The sequence below is a fragment of the Thermobia domestica genome, chromosome 1 (assembly GCF_964235325.1).
Source record: "Thermobia domestica chromosome 1, izTheDome1.hap1.1, whole genome shotgun sequence".
Lineage (NCBI taxonomy): Eukaryota > Metazoa > Arthropoda > Insecta > Zygentoma > Lepismatidae > Thermobia > Thermobia domestica.
In genome coordinates this window covers 241,377,859-241,395,817 of record NC_137454.1, presented here as the reverse complement: position 1 = coordinate 241,395,817, position 17,959 = coordinate 241,377,859, and the positions used below count along the sequence as shown (strand labels likewise).

At 32.2% G+C, this 17,959-nt stretch overlaps 1 protein-coding gene across 1 annotated transcript in view; it reads left to right on the top strand.

The window, feature by feature from the left end:
• Nucleotides 1–15,191, top strand: part of LOC145694788 (phospholipase B1, membrane-associated-like) — a 166,852-nt gene extending 151,661 nt beyond the window's left edge. Inside the window, exons 6-7 of the mRNA XM_081771430.1 lie at nt 713–881; nt 13,201–15,191. Of these exons, the coding sequence (XP_081627556.1) occupies nt 713–881; nt 13,201–13,358 (327 nt within the window). The 3' untranslated portion in view covers nt 13,359–15,191. The remainder of the gene's footprint in view (nt 1–712; nt 882–13,200) is intronic.
• Nucleotides 15,192–17,959: the final 2,768 nt, after the last annotated feature.

Below are 17,959 nucleotides of genomic sequence, written 5' to 3'. Positions count from 1 at the left end.
ACGACGAGCTCCATCGTAACTATGTGAATAGCGTACGAACTTTTGGCACGGGAATCCCGTGTTCGATTTCTGGCAGGAGTTTATGTATCCCACGTTAAACTTTAGGCCCACGTCTCATAAAAGCCTGCCTGATGAAAGAGATAAACTAAAATCATATCAAATTAAAGGTAAGACGAGAAAGTAGGAATGCTTATGTGAAAAGCATATTCCGGGTATATCCATACTGTGTTATTTAATGACATTGAAATACATTGGAAGCTAATGAAGGCAGTTACAAGTTAAAGGAATAATTTTTTAAAAAAAGATTAAAAAAAAAAACTATTGTCTCTATACCAGGGGTAAAAGTGAATGGGAACACGGAGGACGTCATTCTCCCACTTCCAAATATATGTATGGCGTCCCTCCACTTCTTAAAAATCACAATGGGCAAAGATAGACACGGGGAACTGTGTGACGTCATGCATACTCCTACCTTTTCAGATTTACTTTTACCCCAGCTTTATAGAAGAATTAAGACATATACGCGTTTCTTCCTTAACTTGCAGAGATAAAATTGTACTTTTTATCTATGTGACTTGCCTTAATAGCGCCACTGAAATTTGTAGGATATCTGTTCTTTGGCGGTCTGATAATACGTTGAACAGTAAAACAAATTAAAAAAAAATCATTATCTCATTCCTTATGATTTGTTTTAATTATTAAATTATTCCAGATTGAAAGTGGACGATATGATGGGAAGGAAGATTTTGCTGTAGTTTATCAAGAATACAATACTAACTGGCGTATTCCAACGACAAAGGACCGCCGAGGATACGATATGCCTGATCTGACATATTACGCTGGCGACTGCTTTCATTTAAGTCAAAAGGGACAGGCTTTAGGTGAGTATGATAATAGGAACAAACTATTTTATGATGCTTCCGTTAAGTATGAATTTGTAATTATCTATTCAGTTTCCGTAAGTATGAATATTCATTAATATCTATTCGGTTTCGTTTCATTCGGTATGCAACAATGAATTTGCCTCTGAGAAATTTTAATACAAAATGGATTCTAAACTTAAAAGAAATAAAATAGTCACTGTACAATAATGTCATTAGAAGCTGTCCGTTCCAAAGACTCCATTTTGGATGAGCTAGGAGGCAATTTTCTTCGTCTGAGCTTGAGTAATACACATATTTTAATCAAATCTATACTAATATAACTTTTGAATAAACTTTCCATATCATACAGGATGAGTGCATTACTCGAAGCAGATAAATATTGAATATATATATATATATATATATATATATATATATATATATATATATATATATATATATATAAGTGCAGAAACCAACTTTTAATGATTTTGTTGTACGTACAAACCAACCACTATTACAAGAATCAAAGAGTGGGTCTCGACGTATTCACGTATCAGAAATTTGATTACGTCTTTCGCTTTCATTGAGAAAATCATCTATGATAATCGAAACAGAACTTTTAAAAAATGAAACAGTATATGCATTTTGCATGATATATTTGATAGAAGTCTAGTATAATACAGAAATACTAGCTTGTTGATTTCCAGTTATTGCATATTTCAAATCTACATACAGTATACAACGAAAACTTTCAATCAATGTGACCACCCAGCAAAAATATTTCGTACTGACCTATGCAGAAAAAAGTACTACATCATGGGAAATAGTTCTAAAATTTTATCTACTCCCGTTTCATCCTATTAATGATATTTTATGATATTAATATCTTACTACAAGGTTTCCGGCAAACCACTTACACCCTTCCCATTTTGACTTTACACCCCCAAGCAAAAAATCCCTGCTGGAATTGTCGTATTAGAACTCACTGTATAACCACTAAAAAAATGAAATGAAATTTTTGAGTTTTACGTCCCACGGTTATGCCGGCAAGGTTAAAGGAGACGGTGAAGATTAGAAATGAGTGAAATGGTGGAATGAAGAAAGTGGGAGGGAACGGGAGAACCCGAGGAAACCCACGCACACGGTGTTTGTCCACCACAAAGTTCACTTGGCCTGGAGCAGGGTTTGAAACTGAGACCCCATGCACCGAAGGTGAAAGCTCTACCACTGAGCTACCGCGGTCCGAATATAACCACTAAAGTACACAAGTATGACATAGAGGATGTTGAAAAAACAAGAAATATTATGAAATTGGCTTATTGAGAAAACCGATTCATAAGGAAGCACTAGGTCTATCATCCCGTTTCCCGAGCCCTATTAATTATCAAGCGAGGAACAACTAACCATTGACAGAATTTCTTTTCGTTGGAGGAGGCTACCGGACTTCCGCTCTTGTAAATTATTATTATTATTATTATTATTATTATTATTATTATTATTATTATTATTATTATTATTATTATTATTATTATTATTATTATTATTGTTATTATTATTATTATTATTATTATTATTATTATTATTATTATTATTATTATTATTATTATTATTACTATTATCATTATTAAGTATCTGCCTTTTGCCAGGTCTTGGGACTAATGAGTTTTTTTCCCTTTCTTCTCTTTTTAATTTTTAGTTTGGGCATGGAAGTGATTCTTCCATGTTTCTCGATTTTCAGCTTTCTCTTTTTACTCCCAATATTTTCTCCTATTTTTCAAATAATCGATCACCTGTATTCTTCTTCTTCCCATTCCTCGCTTTCCTTCCATCTTTTCTTCTATGGCGGTATGAAGAAGACAATTTCTTCGCAAGATGTATCCAATCCAATTGGCCTTCCTACGAAGGATGGTGGCTAGAGGCGTCCTCTTCTCTCCTACCCGTTTAAAACGTCTTCGTTTGTCACACTTTCTGTCCACCTTATCTTCTCCATCTTCCTCCAATACCACATTTCGAAGCTCTCTAAATATTTCTTCTCTTTTACCAATTTCTTCCTTAATCCAATATCAAGGCTGCTAGTTAAGAGTGATATTTTCTTGTTGAATGCCTGATTTCTCTGGTGCAGTACACTGTAAAAAAAAGAGGTGTTGAAACAACACAAAATGATTACCATTTTAGCGTGTTACTTGTGTGTTAATTCAGCACCAAGACATCGCCTTCCTAGCATATCAGAAATAACTAGTTACTACAGAGAATTTGCATTGGTATTTATCATTTAATAAGAGCAAAGCTTTGCGAAATATCTTTGGCACTTATGCCAAGTAACGAATAATGTTTTATGTTTTCTGTAATCGGTCACAATAATATTGTTGTAAACCTGTGAATCGTCTGACAACAGTTACATAGGCAACAGTTCTGCCATCTTATGTTTATATATGCTGACACAAGAATAAGAGATAAAGAAAACAGATAGAAGCACAGATATATGTGTAACTGTTGTCAGATTTACAACAATATTATTGTGACCGATTACAGAAAACATAGAATGTTATTAGTTACTTGCCATAAATACAAAATATGTTTCGCAAAACTTTGCTCATACCAAACAATAAAAAACAATGCAAATATTTACAGCGAGTAACCAGGTATTTCTGATATGCTCTGAAGGCGATGTGGCTGGTGTTGAATTGACACACAAGTAAGACGCTAAAGTCATTTTGTGTTATTTCAACACCTCATTTTTTGCCGTGTACACGTCTTTCGTCAAAATACTTCCCAGATATTTGAAATGATCAACCTCTTCAAGTACTCTTTGTTCTACACTGACACGTAAGGGCGCGTTTCCACGGGATACTCTCATGACTTTCGATTTTTCGATGTTGATTTTCATTCCATATAGTTTCCCAGTGTCAACTATTTTGTCAATCATCTCCTGTAATCCTTCTCGGTTCTAACTATAATAACCGTATCGTCTGCATACCTGATCTTGCTAAAAAAAATAAAACTGAAATACCACTGTTGGAAAAAAAAAGCAGAAGAAAGTTACCAGGATGAGTGAAATTTTCGTACATTGCCAAATTTTCATGAGACTCTATTTTCTCTCCCAAATGTATTTATGAGAAAAGAAGAGGAGGATAAAAGTACTAGATTTGTTGGTGAACGTACTAGAACACTAAAATATTATAAACGATACTGGGATCTAGTACGAAAGTACTAGCGGTGGTTACACTACTTTCAATTGCATAATTGTTAAACAGTGTTGCAAACTGAAGACGCTACTTTTTTAATTATTTTTTTAATGGGAGAGTTCTACAACAGTAATAACGCAAGTGAGCATGGTGTAGAACAGATAAAGTTTATGTGGTCAAACCTAGTAAATATATTTTACAAAAAGATTTTAAATGTCTCAGTATATAGTTACAATATTTCTTAATAGAAGAACATAAACATCATAGTATCAAATTAATTTTGAAAATTTACTGACAATGGACCACTTGCCAGAGAATCGCCCTATAAAGTAAAAATGATAATAGAGAGACGAGAGTGGTTTTCTGCAATCAATTCTATCTCCGTTCTAATCTCTCTAGTGACACTGTAAGCAGTGTTCGTAGGTTTCCCTCGAAAATTTCCCTCGACTGACAAAATTTTCCCTTTTTAAAATCAAATTTTCCCTAGTTTGTTGACTGTAAAATTTGTATGACAAAAATTATGCTATAAGATTAATTTAGATATTAAAGGAAGTGCCAACCACATTTGCTTTCTGCCTCTACTTTTTATTAGTTTTTTCTTAACAAAAAATGCACACAAATACACTGCTACAATGGATGCAAATTATGCTACTTTGAACACACATACAAACAAGCTATTGGTATTGTATTGGAAGGATACAGGGGAAAAACACGTTAAGTCTAAATTACATGATTTTGAGATATTTTTGTTCCTTTAGACAGCTAAAGAGGGTAGCTATTTTTCCAGTAGTGTATTAATGCTGGGAAAGTAACAGCTTGGTCCCAATTTCTAAATTACACTGGTCGACATTTTTTCAAAAGTTGAGCGATGTTTTGAAATGAATAGGTAACTTCGAATGGATTTTTAATGCTGATTTCAAAAATAAAATCAGTTTCTCTCTATCACGTCACATTTTTTCACAAATCGTTGAAACATATTAGCATCAGCAGGTGTATTGTTTTATTACTAAGCCTATAAGGGACTTAACGAAACGTATTACATATTAAGTACAGGCATTTCTCACAATTTTTGTACAGTTCTTAAATGTATGCGACATGCCACAAGATTGTAAAATTAATGTTAATGGTAATGTAAATGTACATTTTCATTTACACCTACATACAAAATCACAAATACATTACGTCACTTAGCATCAAACATCATTCGCTTCGATTTCCTGACATCGCTGACGCTCGACACGGGAACATCCCTTTTCAACATCCAGCAATAATCCGCCATCATGTTAACGTTCCATCTCCCCTGGTATCTCCTTTTTATCTCTGCTATGTCTTTATGAAATCTCTCCCCATGCTCCTCACTGTAGTCTCCGAGATTACGTGGAAAGAAATCAAGATGGGAGTTGAGGAACTTTAGGGACTTTAGGCTCATTTTGCTTCCAAGTTTACATAAATTTTTCAAAAGGTTTTTCACGTAATGTTCATGGTTCTTATGTTTTTCATTTCCCAGAAAATGGGCAACTACCAGTTTGAAACTAACCCAGGCCTCCCTTTTAGTTTCTGTCATTATTTGCTCAAATTCACGGTCAAGTATCAACTTTCTTATTTGAGGGCCAACAAAAATGCCTTCTTTCAGTTTCCCATCACTGATTGCTGGAAATTTACTTGCAATGCATTTAAAACATTCCCTACCCTTGTTTAATGCTTTAACGTACAGTTTCATGATTCCTAACTTAATGTGCAATGGGGGGAGTAGTATTTTAGACGATGGCACCAATTCCTGTTGTGTCACATTCTTCTTTCCTGGAGAGAGAGACTTTCTACGTGGCCACATTTTCACTTTCCAATGATTCTCCCTGTCCCATTCACACAAAAAGCAGGGAAATTTTGTGTTCCCGGATTGGAGACCTAACAACAATGCTATCACTTTAAAATCGCCACATACTGACCAACCATGTTCTTCATATTTCACTTTTACGAGCATAAGTCTCAACGTTTCATACGTTGCCTTCAAGAACACAAAATATGCTATGGGAATCGATGGTAATACATTACCGTTGCTCAACAAAACACCTTTCAAGCTGGCCTTCGATGCATCAATAAAGAATCTCCATTCTGTTGGCATTGTATACAATACCATAGAATTCTATCACTTTTCTTATGTTGTTGCAATACACTAAATTTTCTTCTTCAGTGAAGTATGGTAGAAGTTCTTCCTCTCGGTGCCTGTACCATGAAAAATGTGTTTCAGGAGACAAGAGAGAATTTTTCTTCAACCGGGAACCAAGACGTTGGGCACTCTCTTTTGGTAAATTTAAATCTCTCACAAGATCATTAAGTTAATGTTGTGTAAGTGGCTTTGGAGTGCTAGTACTCGTACTAGGTTACAATGCATCATCATCACGCTGTTCTAATTCTACCTCAACTTCACTGTCACTAGAACAACTTTCGACAATAGTAGGTACACATGGTGCAGGTATATTTGGCCCATGGTCTGAGAGCTGATTGTATGTTGTTTGGATAGTTCACCTTACTTTTGTTCTTAGCACTAAAACCACTAACGTTAACAGCACAGTAATAGCAGTCTTCAACATGATTTTTTGGTTCATGCCATACCATTGGGATTCCAAACGGCAGGGCTTTCTTCTTGCCACATGTCCATAATCGCAAAGCCTCCACACAAGTCTTGCAAACTGTATGTGGGGCCCACTTTTTGTCCTGGTCACCTAATTTCATTCCAAAATATGCATTGTATGCATCCTTCACAATTTTGTTACACGTTGTCTTTGTCTCTTCACTACATAACATCCGCAAATGTAACAAAAAATGTCTGGAGAGTTCACACACTTTCTAGATGACATTGTTTCACTGTTTCAAAGCAACAAACCGCAGAGAAACTTGATCAAAACAGCGTATCCTAGAGCTGTGTATACATAAATTGTTTACGTGACACTTACCGTGATTTCTTACATTAAGTAATATGATACGTGAAAAAATTGCACTTTATTACATCAGTTAATGAGACTAGCTATAACACCAAAAATTACGTATTTCTTTCGGTTACTTTTAAGAATTTACAACAAAGCTTTGAATGTCTAAATTATCCATTATTGTAATATTATGCGCCCTGCCATCTACTGGGTAAAAATAGAAAAACTGTGGGTGATGGGAACAAAAGAAACATAGTTTTGGGATCAGTATCAAAGTAGTTTTTCAAAATAGAAATTAGTTTCCAGACATCAAAACCCATGTCGACCAGTGTTATTAAAGAAATCCTATAAAAGGGAAGAACGTGCTCTGTTAATAAGTTATTTTTTCTCTCCTGAAAAATGTTCAAAATGCGACTTAACGTGCTTTTCACTGTACCCTTTGGTTCATTTCTGAAGAACAAAGGAAAATTTAAGCATTTATATTGGTCGGTCAGTCAGCGCGAGAACTTCCCTGGTCTTTCACGTTTCATCGAAAAACCCCCTTTTTCCATTTTTACTAAATTTAACTATAAAATTTCCCTAGATTATGGAAATTTCTCTCAAAGTACGAAGACTAACTGTAAGTGGTAGAAATTTACAATCCCCTCCAGTTTCAATATTATTATTTTTTTTTAAAAGTATCACTCATAAATACAAACCAAACTCCGTTACATGGTGCATAGGTAACACTGCTCTTTATTATTTTTATTATTAGGTTATTTTCTGCTGAACTCATGATACTCTGTTCTGCTTGTTAAATACTATAACTGTTAAATTATAGAAAGAAAAAAGAAACGTAAAAAGAGATGAAACACATTTTTTTGAACGTTGTCTCCATTCTTGGTGCTTCTATCTCGGTAATGATCAAGGTCACAGAGTGGAAAACTTCAATACAAAAGTGGGTGGGTAATTCCAGCATAATCTTCGTGTTTCACGCAGGAAATAACATATTTTTTGCTTTCACCGGGTTTTCCGCAACAGCAAACTAAAGTTCGTTTCGTCTGGGAACTGAATATTTTTAATATAATGCATAAGATTTTTTACATTATGCACTTTAAAGTGCATTGTATTTATTATTATTATTATTATTATTATTATTATTATTATTAATAATAATAATAATAATAATAATAATAATAATAATAATAATAATAATAATAATAATACAAGGCTAGTTAATGCAATAGATAAAGAGACGTTCAGTGCTGTATTTGAACTTCAAATTATACCTCAGAAGACAAATCATCTGTACTTTAACGTTCATAGAAATACATATTGGAAAGCAGAATTTTACTGTTTACTAAGTATTAATTTTAAATCTATTTAAGAAAACTATAGTACTCAAAGTACAGAATTAATTTAAATACATCACAATATATTATGAAATAATATTGTGTTCCAATGAAAGCATGAGATTTTAATTGCATGAAATTTTAATTGCATGGAAATTTCGTTATGTAATTTAGACCAGTGGCGTACGCAAAAATATTTCCGAGTTTTAAATCTTCCTTGAAAAAATTGATGAAATGTGAAATGAAATCTTTGAGTTTTACGTCCCACGATTATGGGGGTTAGGCTAAAGGAGACGGAGATGATGAGTAATGAATGAAATGGTGGAATGAAGAAAGTGGGAAGAAACGGGAGAACCCCGAGAAAACCTACGCACACGGTGTTTGTCCACCACAAAGTTCACTTGGCGGAGGCTGGGATCGAACCCGGGACCCCAAGCACCAGAGGTGAACGCTCTTCCATTGAACCACCACGGCCCCGATCTTCCTTGAAGAAACTATAACTTAGAAAAAAAAAAAAACAGAACGAAAATAAAATGAAAATGAAATCTTTCAGTTTAATGTTTAACGATGATGGCCTATTAGGCTAAGGGAGAAGATGAATTAAAGAGAATGAATGATGATGAAAGAATTGGTGGAATAAACATGTGGGAGGAAACCAGGAAACGGGATTGCCTGAGAAAACTCGCGGACAGAATGTTGTTGAGCAAAACAGAAAGATTTACCATATTATGTATACAAAAATTCTGAAACGATATGGAGTTAGAATCTTGTACTTTTCCTACATTATCTACTTGATAAAATTCTGCACACGCTGCTGGAAATGCAGGAAACTTTACAGCTACCACGTTGGCACTTAGTGGTTACGAGTCACACGTTACTATTATGAAACATTATTAATAAGTGGGGAGAATTTTTGCAGAAGATAGTTCGCAAATTGCACGAATTAAATACCAGGGTCGTAAGGCCAGCCACGAAACTAAATATCTCTTTACATGTCTGTTCATTTTCCTATTGTCTATGACGCAAGAATGTAAAATGTTTTGACATTCATCTCCTCTCTCCTCCGAAACGCAACATACACTTTTGAACTTGCTCAATTGTTCGTACCTCCATTTCTTTCCCATTCATGAACGACCACAGGTAGCGGCAAGGAGGAGGCGTGGACTCTCCCTACAATTCACGTGGATCAATAATTTGAACTAATGGGGCCTCGACAAACATCTTCTAAATTTAATTCTCCAGAATTTTCTTTATTTCTTTATGTTATTATTAGGATAATAAATAATAAATCGAACAATTATTAAAAAAATGAATAATCGTTCGAACAATTATTAGAAAAACTAATAATAATTTGAACAATTATTCAGATAATAATAATTCCAACAATTATTAGAACAATGAATAATAATTGGAACAATTATTAGAACAATGAATAATAATTGGAACAATTATTAGAACAATGAATAATAATTGGAACAATTATTAAAATAATGAATAATAATTCGAACAATTATTAGAACAATGAATAATATTTGGAATAATTATTAGAACAAAGAATAAAAATTTCAACAATTATTCAAACAATTAACAATAACTCGAACAATTCTTCAGATAATTAATAATAATTTGAACATTATTAGAACAGTGAATAATAATTCGGACAATTATTACAACAACGAATAATAATTGGAACAATTGTTAGAACAACGAATAGTAATTCGAACAATTACTAGAACAATGAATAATAATTGGAACAATTATTAGAACAACGAATAGTAATTTGAACAATTATTCAGATAATTAATAATAATTCTTCAATTATTAGAACAATGAATAATAATTGGAACAATTATTAGAACAATGAATAATAATAGGATCAATTATTAGAATAATGATTAATAATTGGAACTATTAGAACAATGAATAATATTTCGAACAATTATTCAGACAATCAGTAATAAATCGAACTATTATTAGAACAATGAATAATAAGTGGAACAATTATTAGAACAATGAAAAATAATTAGATCGATTATTAGAATAATGAATAATAGTTCGAACAACTATTAGAATAATGAATAATAATTCGAATAATTATTCAGATAATTAATAATAATTCGAACAATTATTAGAACAATGAATAATAATTCGAAAAATTATTCAGATAATAATTCGAACAATTATTACAAGAATGAATAATAATTCGTACAATTGTTCAGATAATTAATAATAATTCCAACAATTATTAGAACAATGAGTAATAATTCTAAACAATTATTAGAACAATGAACAATAATTCGAAAAATTATTCAGATAATTAATAACAATTCGAACAGTTATTAGAACAATGAATAATAATTCGAATAATTACTAGAACAATGAATAATCATTCGAACAGTTATTAGAACAATGGATAATAATTCGAATACTTATTAGAACAATGAATAATAATTTGAACAATTATTAGGACAATGAATAATTATTCGAACAATTATTAAAACAATAAATAATAATTTGAACAATTTTTAGAACAATGAATAATAATTCGAACAATTATTAGAACAGTGAATAATAATTTGAACAATTATTAGAACAATGAATAATAATTCGAACAGTTATTAGAACAATGGATAATAATTTGAACAAGTATTAGAACAATGAATAATAATATGAACAATCATTCTTATAACGAATAATTGTTCGAATATTGAAAACGAACATTCGGAAATTTGAACAACAATAGGGAAAATATTCGAGTAAATTAGCTCGAGTAATTTAACACAATTACTACATAAACTTGTTTGTCGTTCCCACAAAAAAAAGTCTATACGTGTCAATGTTTCCACCCCTTCCGGTACGTACTTTTTTCAAAAAGTGTTGCTTATGTTTGGATTATACGATCATATCTTGACTTTAACGAGTATTTTGTAGTGCAACCAATCCAAGTTATTTGTGAAATATCATTGTAAACATCATGTTTCAACATGCTACCAAATACTCGATTAATGAACATTATTAAGGATGTGACAAAAGCTCGTGACAAGATCATCTAACATTAAACAATGCTCAAGAAAGAGGTCTCTGAAAGATAAAGAATGCAATTGATTCGTCTTCATTAGAGTTGTTTAACAGACGAGAAATTTCTCATTTTATCTCGAAAAAGAGACGAGGACCGAGTAAGGATGAGAAACGTAACAATTCTAGTCTCGTTTTCGAGTCAAGAAATTTCACGAGTCTACTAGACAACACAAGTTGACCCCAGTCTTAGATCCCAAACACTATTTTAGTGTTACATGATTGATAATATAAAAACTGCTAGCCTAATAGATAAAATGTTTGTACGAACACCATGAACAGCAGTTGTCAACGTCTAAAGATATACAAGTCATTACACAGTATACTCCAACAATAAATGACTTTTTTTTTCCGCATCCTTCGTGGAACTCTTATGACGTTGAAGGGTTCTGTTATTTTCTATACGAAATTAAGAAAAAGGTTAGGCTATAAAGTTTGAACACAAATTTACCAAGCGAGACGAAATATGAAACTATTTTTGGAGAACACAGACGTGACGAGGTTTCTACAAAATTTACGAGACTAGACGAGAAAACCTTATTTATCGTCTCATTTCGTTTCGTCGGCAACATTAGTCCTCATTTATTTCATTCTTTTGGTTTCAATATTTTGATAGTATTTGTTGTTCTGTGTTTGTTAGTGTTAATTGTAACATAAATTCTGCATAAAATATCATGTTGATGATTTTTATACTAACATATTTGGGATAAAGGATGAAATACTGGGATAATTATGTTTTATTTTATAGGAAAAATTTAACAGAAAAAAACATTCTGTACAAGCGGAACTATATGCAACATGGTACACCCGTTTGGGTTGTCTAGCTTCTGAGATATACTGTACTATGTAATCTTTGAGCCCCCTTCTCCTTCTTTGCGATACGATAAAAATATTCAAAACAAACTATAGTCTCTTCCCTTCAGTTACCTAGAAGCATGTCCGTAGCCAGAACACTAAGACAGGGGTAGAGATCAATTTATCAATTTATCTTATGCGTCATACATTCCAACACCACATTGTTGTATATTGGGGTTGCATATGTCTCAGGCGTTTGTTTCATGGCCAAATAATAATGATAAAGGAACGATAACCATTTCTCCAGTCTAAGCAGTAAGATGAATCTTTATTTTTGGAGTGTTTTGCCCAATGAACACCATATATAACTGACATTATAATTAATTGTGTATGTAATGTATTTGCTTATTGCATACTGCATGCAAGACGAAAGAAAACACTGGTCATACATGAATTAGAAATTCCAACCGGAAGTAGGCTCAAATCTTAGAAACGGTGCGAGATATTGAGAAAAAATAATCGAAAAAATCTCCCCTTTATGATACCCCTTGCCGATTTTTTTAAAATCAAGATGTCTTTCACTTGTGTCTGTAAAATGATATGTACATATGTTGTGAGGAATGGGGAGGAGATTTATGCTTATATGTGAATGATGCGCTGTGTAGAGAGTGCAGGTTCAGCTAGTTTTTATATATATTGTATTGTGTTTCCAATAACTAAATGTGACTTCTTTTATATATTATTTTTATTATATGAAATATGCTGATCATTTGCTCTGAAGTCTTTAAGAGGAAATAGCACTAGCTCTTCTATTGTGCATTCTTCCAAGTTGTATATAACATAAAATTGTTAATGGTCGTCCGAGCTGCATTATCGCCTTGTATATGAAACATTATTTTTCTAATATAAATTTCATTTGAGTACTGAAGGAAGAGGAAACTAGAATATTAAATTTAGTTAACTCAGCGTTATTTAGAATACTGGATAAATATTAATTAAATTTTTATTTGTTTAATTTCAGCTGCTAATGAATTATGGAACAATCTATTGGAGCCAGTAGGTTTGAAGAGTGCCGAACATTTACCCTTGTACAGAAGGTTCTTATGTCCAACAGAGGAAGCACCATATTTATTTACAAAAGAAAATTCACAACGATTCTTTCTAACCGGGAGACAATGAAAGAATTTTCAGTGTGTTACATGTTGAGGATCAGAAGTAAGACATTATAGGACCATTTTTAATGTCTACACAAAGACGAATTTTGTAAGGAAAATAAATGTTCCAAAGTTTTTTTGTTCTCAAAATCTTTTTGTAGAGAAAAGAAATAAGATTGATAACAGACTGAGGTTTCAGTACAAATAAAAGAAAAATATTGTACAATTCTTTTGAAATGCGAACCCTTGCTTCTTCGACAAGCCGAGTCCAATGCGGTGTTACTTCTCGTTTTCTTCTACAACGCCATTACTTTTTATTTTTTCTTCTGTAACTCCGTTACTTTTCCTTCTATAGCACCGTTACTTTTAGTTTTCTCTACTGCAGTGCTGTTTACTTTTACTTTCTCTTCTATAATCCTCTTCCTCTTTATTTCTTTTTCTCTTAGCCTAATGCACATAAACGTGGGACGTTAAACTGAAATAGTTTTCTTTTTTAATTTTCTTTTTCTTCTGCAACGTCAATATTTTATATCCTCTCTCTCTCTTCTACAATGCTATTACTTTTCTCCTTTTTCTACTACAACATTTTCAATTTTCATATTTTTCTCCTACCGCAACTCTATTACTTTTTATGTTATTTTCTTTCTACGATATCGTTACTTTTCATTTTCTTTTTCTTTTTCAATGCTTTACTTTCTATTTATTTCTTGTACAACAGTATTATTTTTCTTTTCTTCTTCTTCTTCTTCTTCTTCTATGAGGCCTGTTTTCATTTCCTGTTTTCTCTACAACCCTATCATTTTTTAATATTCTTTCACAACGACGTTACTTTTTATTATTTTTGTTCTGCAGCGCTACATATTTTTTTCAAATATTGGGAATATATCGAAAATATTATTCCATTGACAATTGGTGCTGTTTTATACTACGGGTGCTCAGTGCGGGGGAGAGTCATGACGCAAAATGTCTGCTATTTAAATTTTACGGGTATGAGAAAAAACGAACTGAAATATTGAAACCAGTCAGCTAATTTTGTATAAAACTATGCAGCTTACACAACAAAAACACCCTTGAATCAGAGCTTACGAAACATGTATTTGTTGGGGGGGGGGGGTATTTTAGGTGTAAACCAATGGAAAAAGTGACGTAAATTTTTAGGGGAATATCAAGTAGTTGAATTATGAGGATATACATCATGGATCTTGAGAGGTGGGAAGGATAAGCACCCTTGTTAATATTCATCATAAATCATAAAAAGACAATAGTTGGTCATTTTTAAACATCAGTTAGTCGTCTATTTGTATACCTGTATTTAAAACTAGTACCTGGCTGATTTAGAGCAAATATTCTGTTTAATTTACAAAAAAAATGTATTACAATCATCTTACTTATGCAGAAGTAATTGTGAAAAGTCATACTGTTTTTGGGCACTAAATGAATCTTACAGCTTTCTATATTAGGTGCCAGTAAAAGTTGAACAAAGAAGAAACCTTATACTATTTGTGTACCAATTACCAACTAAAGTGTAATAAAAAGGAACTTTATATATGAATACAAGAACATTGGTTGGTAATAAAAATAAATAAGAAAGGTATTTAGACTTGTCAATGAAAATAGTTCGATTCTTTTCTCAACTTAGAGTAGAGTGACGAGGTAATAAGCATATATGTTATATTAAAATGCTGAAGGAATATCCAAGATTGGTCACCTTAATTTACTGTCAGACAATTAATGAACTGCTGTTTCTTGAAATCAGATAAAAAATGTAAGTTGAAGAGTTATTCTGTAAACTTTGCATACATCTTTATAAGTGTATGTAAATTTTAATATACTTTGTATAATAAACTTTTATTATTAATTTGATTTAGTTATTTCTAACTTGAAATGTAACATCTTAATTAAAATTAAAATATACATTAGATTAGAGTAATGGTATCATACAATATTGAGATCAGTGTCTTTCAGTTCATTCATTCAATATTTACATAGTTCCCAAACTGAGAAATTGAATTTGGAACTACATTTTTACGTATATAATAATATATGCTATACGTGACAAATTCCATTTCAAATGCCCAAACAATTATTGTCTTAATTTATTCATATACGGTAGAGTTAATCAAATCATTGCACTACAGTTTAATGCAATCTTCATTAAAAATTTAAAACAAAGCAAATATAGGAAGTATTTGTCTACATGCATCCAATAAGTCATACAGACATCCAACTGAAACATAGTTTTACGTCAGATTACCTGCACCTTAACTATAGGTTCTTGATTCTTTGCTGGGAGGCATGACGACTCAGTGATTCATGTTGTGAAATCCATCGTTGAGTGGAATCCCTCTGAAGAATATTGGAACCTTTAACCGTTCTTGATGTTTCTGTGTTCGTGTCCTTGTCGTCTCTGGTAGAAAATCAACAATGCAACAAAGAGTTAAAAATGTTTCTAAGAAGTAATAGAGCGTTCACCTCTGATTGAATTGGAGTTTAACGCTCCTTTTCAGCAGCAAGGCGATATGAGACCTAGTTCTAAAGCACAATTAAAGTGGAATCCGAATCACATGAGCTGTAACTGGGATTCGAACCTGGGCCTCACGCTCCATAGACGCGTACGGTAACCCTGTAACCACAAGAGAGCTCTGCTCACCTCTGGTATGAAAAGGGGTCCCTGGTTCAGTCCCAAGCCATGCTAGTTTGTGGTAGTCAACATTTGACCAGTATGTTTTCCCCAGAATCTATATTTTCTCCCTCATTCTCATACCACCAATTCTTGTTTAACATTAATTTTCATACTACATCCTTTATCCTACAGGACATATTCGTGGAACGTAAAACTAAAAGTTTCACATTATTTCATTTCATTTCTTCTTCGGTAAAGAAAGAGTAAGTAAGATATGCATATCCGTAAGATGTATGTAGAAGTTCGCTATCTTCCCACTTGATATGAGTTGCAGGAGTTCATATAATTTTTTGACCATTTCGATTTCCTGATATTACATTAGTATGCAACAGTTCAGAAGAAATACGTATTTAGTAGTAGTACATAAATTACTTGCTTCTGAATTTTATGGCATTATGTTCAGTAATTTAAACGAAATATATAGTAATAGTAAGCTTACTTTCTTTTTCCATCACTGTGGGACAAAATTTCCAAAATTCGTGCAAGTGAACGAGATATCTTATTGTATGTAGCATTAATACTCATACAGAAAATTTTGTGCTTGAAATAAATCTTTTTCCACTCTCTGTGTTCGTAAAGTTGAATTCACTTCATTCCATCTTTTGTTTTAGAACTTCTAAAATTCATGCACGTGAAATAGGAATTTGAAGTTTGTATGCTACATAGTCGTATGTATTCTTTTTAAGAAAAACTCCCATGGATTTATATTGAACTAGTGACTTAACATACAACCTCTCAGATAAAGAAATACTTCATAATAGTTTCCAAAATTCGTGCAAATGAATGATGCATATAATAGTATTACGTGTATTAAAAAAAAAGTCGCCTTGTGTTAAATTTGTGGTATGTCCACTGTTCAAAAGAAATATACAATAACAGCAAGATTTGTTCTCGTCTCTTATTTCTTCGGAATGAAATTGATAAAATTCACCCAAGCAAATTACATTTTTTTTTAAAATCTTGTGAGTCAAAAAGACTCATATTTACATTCGTGCCTATACATCTGATAGCTCAGAAATGGATTCGCTGCGCTTCCTGTGTCTCATTCTGAATGACCTCATTCCTTCTTGCCTTCAGTGTCGAATTTCCCAAATTTGTACAGGCGAATGAGATTTGTATTCTTTGTATATCTATCTATCTATATATATATATATATATATATATATATATATATATATATATATATATATATATATATATATATATATATGAGAAGCTTACTCAGGGCGCTTCTTGTCTCTTAATACCAAGTCAAGAAGTAGTTTTGTTCATTGAGAGACAAGAAGCACCCTGGGTACATACAAATGGAAAAAATGAAATGAAATGAAATCTGAGTTTAACATCCCACGGTTATGCCTGTTAGGCTATAATGACGATACTCGAAGGTCCTCAGTTTGTATATTTATATAAACAAGGCTACTGATTCATTAAAAACCATTTTACACACTGCATCTAGATATACCTTTTTGTTATAACACGTAACAAATTAAATAAGTACACTCTTTAAAATTGTACATACAGATTTCAGGAGATGGATCCTTAGTTATGCATCATTCATTTTTCGTTGCTATGACAACTAACTCACATCATCGATTCACTATTATAAGAAAATATTATCGCATAACAACCGAAAAGTAATTACATCTATTTCTATTTTCATATTCTTCTTCTTCATTTTTAGAACAGCTTGTGCATAATTTTAAAGTACATTTGCCCATAAATACAAATAAAGAGGTTAAAAATACGAGTATCGTCGTATGTGGCTCCTGAACAATAGGACCTTTTTTGTCTAAAAATAAAAAAAAGAGAAATCCTGGACCGTTAACTATTACATACTAATTATTTAAGTTTTTGAATGACCCTCGTATATATAAAAATTATAATTCATATAATTATATATCATATCTATCTTTACATCAATATCATTTTCATATTGTATTTCA